At 36.9% G+C, this 12,912-nt stretch overlaps 3 protein-coding genes across 8 annotated transcripts in view; all 3 read right to left on the reverse strand.

Annotated features, from left to right (window-relative positions):
* Positions 1 to 7,097, reverse strand: part of LOC149072949 (uncharacterized) — a 47,520-nt gene extending 40,423 nt beyond the window's left edge. For 2 of the 6 annotated variants that reach the window (XM_089247440.1, XM_089247439.1), the window contains exons 1-3: positions 6,976 to 7,072; positions 967 to 1,114; positions 301 to 502 (exon numbers count right to left, since the gene is read on the reverse strand). The gene's annotated coding sequence lies outside the window, so the exon portion shown is untranslated. Of the gene's footprint in view, positions 1 to 300; positions 503 to 966; positions 1,115 to 6,975 lie in introns of all 6 variants that reach the window. The other 4 variants (XM_089247435.1, XM_089247437.1, XM_089247436.1 and 1 more) reach the window with 4 other exon arrangements.
* Positions 1,782 to 4,637, reverse strand: LOC149072951 (uncharacterized). Its single transcript, XM_089247255.1, has one exon. It carries the CDS (start codon positions 4,635 to 4,637, stop codon positions 1,782 to 1,784), a length of 2,856 nt encoding a protein of 951 aa, XP_089103381.1.
* A 4,785-nt stretch (positions 7,098 to 11,882) lies between the features above and the next one.
* Positions 11,883 to 12,518, reverse strand: LOC149072952 (uncharacterized). Its single transcript, XM_089247256.1, has one exon. It carries the CDS (start codon positions 12,516 to 12,518, stop codon positions 11,883 to 11,885), a length of 636 nt encoding a protein of 211 aa, XP_089103382.1.
* Positions 12,519 to 12,912: the final 394 nt, after the last annotated feature.

Below are 12,912 nucleotides of genomic sequence, written 5' to 3' on the forward strand. Positions count from 1 at the left end.
CCGTAGACTCATGGAAATTTGATTCACCGGGCCGCGGTTCCGAAAAGGTTGAGAACCACTGGGTTAGGTTAATCACAATGGGAATTGAAAAGAAGAGGGGAGCGCCAAAAGAGGGGAGTGGAAAAAAATCCGAAATGCTTCCTCCAAACCAAATGGGTGATGATGATCCCCCCTCAGAAGTTTTTTTTTTTTCAAGTGAGAGAGGAGAAAAAAAAAAAGGGGGAGAAAACTGACCAATCCCCAAATAGCGTGTGATTTTACCTCGCGATGAAAACAAACCGGCTTGAAAGAGTCGTGTACCTCTTGAGCTGCCTCTTTCTCCTCCTCGTCTCGCTGCCCGAGTATGTGAGGCGCAGAACAAAACAGTACATTTGTTTTCGCCGCTATTTCGTACCTCTCCGCTCACATCCCCAGTATGTGTTCGGCCTAAGGGTTGGAGATCTCACAAAGAAAAGTTTCTTTTCAAAGTTCTCAAACATTTAGGTTCTACAGAATATGGCCTCTAAAATTCAAAAATAAACATAAAACAGCGTCAAAACAAGCATTCACAGCAGGAAACACTCAAAAAAGTCACTTTCACAAAAAAAAGTTTGAAAATAGGCAAAAAAAAAAGAAACATTTATGGCATTCTGGCTGAACCTCCAGGCTCTAACAATCATCAGGTTAAATAAAGGAAAAATTAAATTTAAATTTCGCGATTGAAATCAATGATTATAAAAAAAAAAATAAAGTGATTTAAATAGCGATTTTAATCATGATTTAAATCAAGCTGATTGCAGGGTATGCCAATTTAAATCAGCCTACTCTGCAGCATGTAGTTTTCTTATGTATGAGGGAGCAGGGATGGGTTTAAGTATTTTGCGGCCCGTTGCGAAAACAGCTTTGCGGCTCTACAAAATGATTTTTTTCAATCCTTGGGGGGGGGGGGGGGTCACAAGCCAAAAAAGAAAAACCGACCGTTCTTACCGACGGTCCTCAATATTGACCCTATCACTGGCAAATACAAATAGTTTTACGTCCTCTATGCCTGCTTTCAGTGGCGTCATATTTTTTTGTCCGTGTCCTTTCACTGGCTTGACTTGACTTGACTTGTTTTACGTCCTTTTGTACCAACCTAGGGTTTTAGGACGGGTAAAAAAAAAGAAATATACAAGGTTAATGTGTTAGTTTGTTAGTTTTTTAGGGTAGGAAAAAAATTTTTGATACATCAACATATATGGAAAATACCATACATTTAGAAAATTATAAAATAACTGAAACATATATATAACTATACCCATTCACTTTGTATATACCACCTATACAAAACCCATACCAGTACACAGCTTTATCACAAATTGTACAAATATTAAATCAAATTCACAATATATACAGCACAAGAAATTTTCTCGCATCAAACCAAATAGCTACATACAAGAAAAACAATCATACTTGTATGATCCAACATAATTATTCATAACAAAAATCACAATACATTAAGCAAAAAATAAAAATAAATAAAATAAATTCCATAAAATAGACAAATGTATTATAAAAAAAAAAAAAAAAAAAAAAATATATACAAGAATTATAACGATGTTTGCAAGACATGAGTAGATGGAAAAAAAAATCAGTGATATTTACATCAGATTAATCAGGGACTTGAGGGGAAGAAAGAGAGAGAGAGATAGAGAGAGAGAAAAAAAAAAAAAAAAAAAAAAATTAAAAAAAATTTGACTATTCAAAACAGGATGTATATCAAATTATCAAATTTTCAGAGAGAAAAAAAAAATAAAAAAAAATCAGAATCTATTACATTTAGATAAATACACTTCCAATCCTTTGACAAATAATTTTGGAGGAGCAATAAACATAGCTTTCCAATTACAATTCTGATTATTTCTTATACCAATACTTTGGAAAAAGGTATTGCGATATTTATTCCAATGTTTGCATATAAAAAAGAAGTGATCATTTGATTCTTGATCATCACAATAGTCACATTTCGCAGTCTCTTTCTGATTAATTCTGCACAGATAACCATTAGTTGGGGCTCTGTTTGACAATAATCTGTAAAATAATGTTTCATATTTTCTCTTCGTAAAGTAAGGTGAATATTTATTAATAGTATTAAAAAAACGTGATGCAAGTGGATAAAGAAGCTGATATCTGAAATATCGTTCAATGTGGATGTTCCATGACTTCTCAAGCAAATTCAGCACATCTTCAACATATGAAAAATCTGGAAAAGTAGGGTTTGCATTATTAGCAGCAGTTCGAGCCAGTTTATCTGCAATTTCATTGTAGGAGATGTTCTTGTGACCTGGTGACCAGACAATTGAAATGAATTCTGCCCGGCTAGAAGCATCTATTAAAGAGAGATGTGTAGTAAAGATGGCTGAATGTGACTTTGGATTTATGGAGGCTAATGCAGAAATTGCTGATTTGCTGTCTGATAATATAACATAGTGACGTTTTTCAGATATAAATTTTGAAGCAGCAACAGCAATGGCAAGACACTCAGCTGTAAAAACAGAAGAAGAGTCATGAACTGTAGCCTGGAAAGTTCTCATATTTTTATTACAAAAGACTCCTATTGTTGTATGAACTGATTTGGATGCATCACTAGCAATTATAATTGAGTTAGACCAATGTAATTGTTCGTATTGTTGAAATAAAGGGTTGACCAAATTTGGATCTGTCGTAATCTGGAATGGCAGTTCATCAGTAGTATACGATATATTAGAGATGATCCAGGGTGGATTAGCAAAAACTATAGGTTGAACTGGTATGAGTAGATGATTGTCCTGGATGAAATTTATGACTGAAGAACTAAACATGGGTAGAGAAGAAGTCACAGCTGTATTATTTAAGTTGGCACTAATGAATTTAAAGCTGGTGTTGTACGTTGATGCTCTGGCTTTAATAATTTGTCTTGATACAGATTTCATAATCATTAGTTCAAAAGGAGGTTTGCCACAAATACTTAATAATAATGGTATTGGAGTTGAAATGGGTAATCCAGCTGCAATTCTGAGAACTTGACGATATAATACTGCACATCTGTTTAAATTTCGTTGTGAACAGTTGTGCCAGAGTAAAGAACTATAATTGAAAAAACTGCAAATGATATTTGATGCAATAGCAAGGAGTTTGCTACCAGGGGCTCCTCTAAGACGACCAGCAATGATCCGAATTATGTTTAATGTTTTTATTCCTTTTTTTAGGATGTGATCAACCTGAGGATTCCAAGTAAGTTTCTGGTCAAAGATGACACCCAAAATCTTGATGTTTTGTACTAATGACAGAGGGTTCCTATTAATGGCCAGATTACAAGTACCAATAACATTTTTCTTTGTAAATATACTATATGAACACTTTTCAACTGATAGGGTAAAACCCCATTTTCCTAACCAATCAGTAATCTTCAACAATGCATTGTTTATATTATTTTCTAAGATTTTAATGTCTTTATCACTACACCATAACAGTATGTCATCTGCATAAACAAATTGATGGATAGAACTTGGTAATTGAGCAAACATATCATTCATATATAAATTGAAAAGCCATGGTGATATAACTGATCCTTGAGGAAGGCCTCTATCAAAATTGATTAGATTTGACTTGTGATTTCTCCAACTAATATAACATTTTCTTTCAGATAAGAAACTTTTCAACCAAGCAATAAATTCACCACAAAAACCTGTGGATTGAAGTTTATATATAAGAGCAGAATGTATTATAGAGTCGTATGCACCCTTTATGTCTAGAGAAACTAAAATTCCAATCTCTTTAGATTTGAAAGTATTGACAATATTGCACTTTAAATCATTTAACAAATTTTGTGTCCCAGATTTAGATTTAAAAGCATATGTGTTTGAAGGGAACAGTTTATATTTCAGTGATATCCAGTTCAATCGAGATAAAACAATGCGTTCAAAAATCTTCATAATTGTGTTTGTGAGAGTAAGTGGTCGATATGATGAAGGGCAAGTAGGTGTCTTGTTGGGTTTGAGAAGAAATATTATCTTTCCCTGCTTCCAATCTGAAGGAATGGTGCCTGATGACCAAATCTCATTAAGTTCAGAATTGAGGAATTTTAGATGATCATCTGGAATTAATGAATAGGCCTTGCTGTTAATTGAATCAGGACCTGGAGTTGTATGTGGTGATTTAATAATTGCTGTCTTCAATTCCGAAATTTGTATTGGAGAATTCATATCTGTGGCAAAGTTTTGACAAGGGCCACAAAAAAAATCGAAGTCTTTATGGATATAAGGTTTGATGAGGGTTTGCTGTAAGAGTTCAATTTGTTTATAAGGATCACTGATGACTGTATTGTTATGACAGAATAACAAATTTTCATCTTCATATACTTTGGAGTGAATAACTTTCAGTCTTCTTAAAATAGTAAAAATTTTTGGATAGGCTGCATGTTTATACAGTTGATCTTCAAATGATTTATTTCTTTGATTTTTCAGAGTTCTTTTAAAAATAGCTGAGTTTTTCTTATAATTAATCCAGCATACCTGACATGGACATCTCCTGTATTTTCGAAATGATCGTTTCTTTGCTATTAGCAGCATACGTAGATTAGCATCAAAGTAGTCATTGTATTTAAAATGATGACGATTTGAAGATCTTTGAGCTTCCATGTGTTTATTTTTCACAAAATTAAAGTAAGTAATATTTTCATCATAGTTATTCAGACTGTCATTAAATGTTCTCCAACTAGTGTATTTATGAATAATGGATGTAGATCTTGCTTGAGTTTTCAATTCTAATGTTATTGGAATATGGTCACTGTCATACAGAGAGTTACCACATGACCAAGTAATATTTCCAATTAAATCGGTACTACAAAAACTCAAATCAATTGAGTTGGAAGATTGTGAAGAGTAATGAGTTGGAGCAAGCGGTTGAATTAGCCCAATAGAATTCTGAAGATACCAATTATAAAGCTGACGACCAGCATTATCAGTTCTGGATGAGCCCCATGCAGGATGTGAGCTATTAAAATCACCCAAAATAACAAAAGGTGGAGATATTTGATCAAAAATCACATTCATGACGTTAATAATATTTGAAGAATCTGATATATATATGTTTACAATGGTGAAATGAAAATTCTGCAAATAAATTTTGATAACAAGAGCTTCAACACCAGATGAGTTATATTTGAAAAGAATGTTTGATGGAAACTTATTTCTGATAGCCATTAATACACCTCCTCTCCCACTGTTAAGTCTATCACATCTGTATATTTGGAAATTAGGTAAATAATATAATTCATCAGATAAAAATGTTTCTTGGAAGCACATGATATCAAAATCATTCATGAAACGAAGAATATGATATTTCTTATTTTTAATACTTCTACAATTCCATTGAAGAATTCTATGGATGTTAGTCATGTGTGATTCAAACCGAATCTTCAAGTAAATTTTTAATAAAGTAGTATTTATAAATTAGTTTGGCAATGAGTAAATGTGGCATAAAATCAAATATAAAAACAGGTTAAGACTTTTTCTTTGAACCATGTCTGTCTTTAACAGTTTCAGAAATGGTGCTATTGAACCTAATTGCATCTCTCAATTGATCATCAGAAGAAGCCGATCTTTTTCTTGAAGAATTAACAAGATCTTTTAACATAGGCTGAAGCTGGTTAGATATACAGGAGATGATTTCTGGTACAATTTCTTTCAATGATTGTGTAATTATTTCAGCTACAGACTGTTTGATTTCCAGCATTATTGATTCTTTTATTTCTGCCAGTTCTTTTGCAACAAGAGATTGGATATCTTTTTTGATATTAGATAAATCTATGTGTTGAGACGAAGTTTGCACTCTAGTGGCATATAACATCTCATTTGGCTTACAGAATCTCCTCGCTACATGAATAGGCACATTATGTTCAGACTTGTAATTGAGAATTTTTTGTTCATGGATATATTTTGGACAATTTCTGTCAGTAGGAAGATGATCTGGTGATGAACAATTAATGCATTTCTTTTCACTATCACAATCTTTGGCAATATGGTTACCACCACAATATAAACAGATTTGAGACTTGACTGGGCAGAATTTTGATTTGTGAAAGAAACTGAAACATTTGTTACACATGGAAGGTCGTTCTATAAATCTTTGTGGCTTAAAGATCTGATACCATAATTTAAGTTCAATGGGCACAGAAGTCCCTAGTGCAATAATAATAATAGTTGGTGTCTGAATTTGGTTTCGTAGAATATGGCGGATATTCAAAGGGTAAAAACCATTTAGAATTAACTCATTAGCAATTTCATCTAATGGAATTTCAACTGGAATATTCCTCACAATATATTTTGAAGATAGTGTATCGGTTAGAAGTGAGTTAACAACTGGAATGTCAAGGATAGTTTTGATGTTAAGTAGCTCCTTCGCCACCAATGCAGAATTAGTAGTAACAAAAAGATCACCGCTCTTGGCTACCCTTATTTCAGTAATTTGATCTGAATTGCTGATCATATTAACAAAGTTCCTTCTGAGATCATTAGGTCTGGACGTTGGAATTCTGGTATTTCCGTGATATTTCACGGTGAAGCTAGTGATGTCTGTTGAAAAATCTATTATTTCATTATCAGAATAATTAGATGACCATACAGGGAAATTAATACCCTGACCTTGGTTTGCATTACCATTCCCTTCTTGAGTCTCCATTAAACTTGCCGCCATTATCGCCAGAGCTATGGTGGCTTCAATTTACGAAGCCATATAAATAACTGAAGACAACTTGAAATTAAGTATTCAATACGGGTATGAAGTTAGAAAACGTCTTCCGACGTTGTTCGATGACAACTAACCCAACGCTGGTACCACTAATGTTCGACACAATAGGCCTGTCTTTCAATCTATATTCCTTAACTTGATAATTGTTAGAGCAAAAAAAATACAAATTCACAAAACAAAGAATTCAATCACGAAGAGCAAACACAACACGTCCGTTCATGAACTCACCTCCCAAGTATGACCACGGTAATAGTAACACATGTAAACAAAAGCTTCTGTTATCCCTTTCACTGGCGTTTATGTTGTTTTTCCGTTCACATCTGTAATTCGGACGCCCTTGACCATCTGTGCGGCTTTGACGAATCAAATACTTGAATCATATGAGGCTTCTCGAATAGACGTCATAATCATCATCAGCATCACTTTGAGGGACAACACAAGATGATCCCCATAGAAATCAATGTTAAAATTACCGATTTTATCGTAGAAATGCGGAAATTTGATGGGATTTTCCGCCACATCAATAATTTTAAAAATTGAATTGAATTCTGCATTTTTGAAATATTGAGTTCGCTTAGAGATACGGAGCTCAGAAAATTAAATACAAAATAATTAGCCGGGCTTACTTTTTAAGTTGGATATTCATGCAATAACATTGATTTAAACTTTTCATTTATATCTTTTAAAGTGAAAATGAAAATTAATGTCTCCGCTTTGTTTTATAATATATAACTGCATCAATATGATTGAGGAGGTTTTGAAATTAATTATGTGGGCCCATAAATCACATTGTCGAAATTCCGCATCTTTATTCACGCATTTTTTGGAGCTAAAAAAGGCAGATCAGTAACTTGAACTTTAAGAAAATTTTCGAAACACCTAGAGCCCATCAAAAAGAAAAAAAACTGGTTCATTTTTACGTTTCTTTACTTTAAATTTGTTTCGTTCATGAATCAAGCAAGAAGTCGCCATATTGGTTACCTTGTAAGTCCCTAAAGAAAGAGGGAAATATCACGTGATCCAAAAAGCCTCATTGGTTTCGTTGTATTTGATGATATTTATAACCGCGACAGCTATTGGCTAGACTGCGACACCACTTGATTAATATAAAATGAATAATATAAATTTATTACATGTTAACATTAATTATTTTAAAAAAACCAACATAAAAGTCACCAATAACTAGGGTGACCATACGTCCCGTATTTCCTGGGACAGTCCCGGCAGCATAATTCCATTATGTTCACAGGTTTTAACCTGGGATACGCTCATTGGCGAAGATCACAATGACGTCATTTAAGATCGAGGGAAATTCTAACTCCGAACCTTTCTCGTGACGTACTAGCCGAAGAGCCGAACATTACCGATTCGGAGGTATGGCTGTTACGTTTGGCAACTTATCGCCAAACACCAGGATTCATTAAAGATCACGATATAATATTACAAAGATATAAAATTTTATAGCAACATAATATAATTATCATAATAATGATATACAATATAATATAACGACTCAAAAAGACATGCTTCCGACTACTTTATTAACTCTATAGCGCCCAGATCGGCCGTAGCCGGCCGAGTAGGTTAATGCCCATAACCGCCTCAAGTCGGCCTAGATAGGGGGTATGGGTATGTTTTGGTGGGCTTTTGTCACCAACGGGAAAGAAGGTAAAAGCTCTTGTCAGAGGCGGGAACGGAAAAGACATCTGCAACGCCCTATCAATGGGATTTTAAAAGCTGATGTACTAGAATGTTCCTTAGGGTACTCAATGCATTTTACAAAGAGATAATACTGTGAGGGAAGGGGTGTTTTCAGTAGACAAATTATCTCCGAAAATCCATTGTAATGAAAGGGTGAACGTGAATGCAAAGGGTAGCATGAATAGAAACTCATGGAGAAAGGGGTAGGGGAAGTATCCGAAATTTGGACGAGTCCACTTCGAACACAAAAAACTTGGTATTTTCACGAACCTCCCAGGTCTTCTATCTGGGCATTAAAGAGTTAATAAATGCCCCTGTAGGCCGAACTTCGTTCGGGCTCGGACGTCGCTTCGCTCCTCCGGCCGTTACAGGGGGCCCCTGCCCCCGGACTGAAATTATCAACTATGTTGTCACCACAACCGGAAATATGGCAAAACTTGTAAGTTGAAACAAGATATTCCAAAAACAGACCGCGGGTAAAACTGGGGCGCGGTAGCCCGGTCGATAAGATGCTCGCCTAAAGTACCAAAGGATGTTTAGAGGTGTCGCGAGTTCGATACCCAGCTCGTCCTTGTCAGAAAACTTTCCTGACACAGGGGTACAACAAAAAACGGCGACTTGACCGCAGCAAAAATTGCTACCGCAGGGAGTCCCCCATCGAGGGGTTAGCGCACCAACCTCTCGATGAGTATGAAAAACAAGCTTGCCGTTCGGAATCGGCAATAAATTGTAGGTCCCGGTCTAATTAGCCCTCGTGTGCAGAAAATGACCGTGGTGCGACAAAAATGATCAAAATGATCAAATGATCAAGCGGGTAAAACTATTAAAAAAAGAATTCGAGTGGGATTACATTGATATTCGAACCCACAATCTTTAACTCACACACCCCGTACTCTAACCATTAAACCGACTGGCACACGCCGATTGCAGTTAAAATTAGATATATGTACTATTAAACGTTCCCAGGCAGTATATTGGCGCCAACCAACAGTCGCCGGAAAAACGCGCCATTAAATATGTCGCTCATGCGCATTACATCGAGTTCCGAAGTCAAGATCGGGTGTGACGATATAGTGACGTAATAGTGATCTTAGCCAATGAGGCGCATCCCATGTTAAAAAATCCTGTGTACAGTATGGAATTACGCGTCCCGGCATATTCTATTTTTGTGGCCAAAAGGCGGGACGCCTTTTTGGAAAAAGTATCCCGGTTTTTCCCGTTTTTTAAGCGAAGCCTACTTGAATTTTTATTCTTTATTGAAGTCAAAGATTGAAATTATAATTAACTTGTAATTATCATAAAGTATGTTATGATAATTACAAGTATAAATAATTAATCTCAAACTCTCGTGGAAATAATTTTAATCCACTGCAATTTGTAGTAATGCTTCATTTCCCGTCAAATTGTTTTCCCCGAAATTTCAGCAATATTTGGCAACTTTGTTCAGGTTTGGCGACATTTTCGGCGATAATTGGCGATGTCCCGTATTTGGAATCCCAATATCCCGTATTTCTCTCGAGGAAATATGGTCAGCCTATTAATAACCATCTATACCTATATCTTCAAATATAAATAATATTACATGATCTGACAACTGTAGACCGTATCGTACGGCTCACGAAAAGGGTCGTGTAGGGTGACTTGGTAAAGGGTCGCACCTTATAGTTATGGGAGCTGACTTTAAAGTATAACTATAATGTTCGAAAAACAGTAGATTAAGTAACACAAAAAATATTTATTTACAATATTAACAAAGGTAAAATGAAACAGGATTTGGACAAGGGCAGGGACATGTGCAAAGACGCGACTTGCATCTGTAAACAATAGTAGCTCTCTGGCCAGACGGCCTTGACTTTTGATTTTTGTGGTGTTGCCACAGGGAGGAAAATAATAATTTATAAGTGCTGCGAAAAGACACTACATTACTCCCCCTCTAGTAAACAGAAGAGAGCAATACGTAACGAGAACGTGGTTTGATGGGTTTAAGATTTTGCCCATGTTTTGCAATCCTTTTTGATTGATGGCGAAGCAATTTTTTTTTGCAATAGTCGTGGCTGTGGCAGTAGCTTGGATGCCAGGATGTGAAAGTTCATGAACAGAGTTGAAAACAATTTTCCGGAAGGACTTCTGGAACATATGGTCTGCTTTGTCCAGTAAAAACATCACAGTAGATTTGTAAGTTGGAACCAAAAAAAAATGGAAATATTTGAAGTTTGAGACCTGTGTCTGAAGAAAGTATCTTGATTAGTTCATCGTCATCTTCCTGTGCTTTAGCCATTTCAGCGTAGTCCACAGTTTGAGGCATATGAATTTCGTCGAGTCTGCACAAGGTATCAGCTACCACATTGTCTTTACCCGAGATATGTTGTATGTCTGTTATGAACTGAAATATGAAATCAAAATGGCGTATTTGACGAGGATAAGCCTTTTCTGCTTTTTGCTGAGTAGCTAGAGAACGATGATCTGTGCGAATTTTTTGCCTTTAACGAAATAACGGAAATGCTTTATTGTTGAATACGCAGCGAGAAGTTCTCGGTCGTACGTGCTGTAACGAGTCTGAGTTGGAGTCAGTCGTTGAGAGAAGAAGCTTAGCGGCTGCCAATCATTCTTGACTTTTTGCTGAACAACTCCTCCAACAGCCATATCGGATGCGTCGAGCGTTACAGCAAGTTCTGCATAAGGAGACGGATGAGCGAGAATGATGACATCAATGAGCTGTTGAATGCTGCAATAGCTTCTTCAGACTACGCGATTGGAGATTTGTCGTTTTTCTTGTTGCCTTTGAGAATAGCTTGAGTTTTCGCAGCACTGGGAATAAATTGCCTGTAAAAATTGATTATTCCGAGATATTTTCGTAGATCTTTCACTGTCTTTGGTCTCTCGTACTCTTGGATGACATTGATTCGTTCCGATGTTGGACGGATACCTTCAACAGTGATGTGATGACCTAGATAGGTGATTTCAGGTTGAGCGAACGAACATTTTTCGAGATTGATTACAAGACCTGCATCCTTGAATCTCTCGAAAAGTTGTCGTAAATGGATGTGATGCTCGTCTACACTTTTTGAAGCAATCAAGAGGTCATCAATGTATACGAAACAGAAGTCTAAGAATCTGAGTACAGAATGAAAAAAACGTTGGAAGGTCTGGGTCACATTTCGCGTGGCCGAATGTCATTCTGGTGAATTCGAATAAGCCGAATGGTGCTGTGATGGCAGTTTTTCAGTGTCCTCTAATGCAACTGGCATGTGATGATATGAACGAACCAAGTCGATAGCGGAGAAGATCGTGCAACCGTGCAAGTTTGATGAAAAGTCTTGCAGATTGGGAATCGGGTATCGACCCGGTTGAGTGATGGCGTTGAGACCTCTGTAATCACCACATGCTCTCCAACCACCAGTCTTCTTTGGTACCAGGTGAAAATGACTGGCCCATTAGCTCTGGGAGGGTCTGCATATGCCTTGTTGCAGCATATAGTCAAATTTCTTTTTGGCAATTTGCAACTTGTCTGGAGCCAGGCGACGTGTTTTGGCAACAACGGGCGGGCCTTTCGTGATAATGTGTTTCACGACACGATGAGGTACAGTTCTCAGAACGGATGATTCATGAGTCAAACAGGAAAATTCAGCTAGCAGAATTCTGATGCGGTCGTCCTTGATGTCGTGAGAAACAGTCGTCAATGCACAAGAAGGACCAGTGACGACTCTGCCTGATGAACTAAGTGAAGTGACAGGATCGACGAGGCGTCGGCATTTGATGTCTACGAGTAAGCCGAATTCCTTCAGGAAATCCGCGCCGAGTATTGGCTTAGACACGTCTGCCACGATGAAAGTCCAGACAAATCTACGTCTTAAACCAAGATCGAGGTATTGACGTTCGGTGCCGAAAGTGGGAACTTTAGTAGAGTTTGCAGCATACAAGAAAATTTTTTTGTCTAGAAAGGGTAGTCCATTTGCCGTCACCGGTATCACGGAAACATCCGCTCCTGTGTCGACCAAGAAATGTCTATTACAAGAGCGATCGAATAGAAAAAGACGACCGGAGATTTGGCTGGCATCACACGTTGTCATCAATGATACCCCGGGCCGTTTCCTTGATCAGATGAGCTGACATATGCACAGGGCTTTGTACATCTCCGGGCGTTATCTCCGTAGCGCCTATGGTACCAGTTCGCGATGTCCCTTCCGTGATGTGTCACATCTCTGCTACTGCTTTGTCGGAATCGCGATCAACTGGTTGAGTGTTGTCGACTTCTCGCTCGTTTTAGTTCTTGCACCTCATTAGTTAATTTTTCAATCTGAGACGAAAGAGAGCCGAGGCATATTTCATACGATGATAACTGAGACACGCCATTTTCTGGTTTCGTGATAGCCATGACATTCGGATTCGCGTAATCACAAGTTTTGAGAATTTTATCGACCGTATCGGGTAATATTGACAACGATTCCGAACTAACCCACAAAA

The sequence above is a fragment of the Pholcus phalangioides genome, unplaced genomic scaffold (genome assembly GCF_987345545.1).
Source record: "Pholcus phalangioides strain wild (caught in Gottingen) unplaced genomic scaffold, Ppha-v1.0 ptg000017l_1, whole genome shotgun sequence".
Classification (NCBI taxonomy): Eukaryota; Metazoa; Arthropoda; class Arachnida; order Araneae; family Pholcidae; genus Pholcus; species Pholcus phalangioides.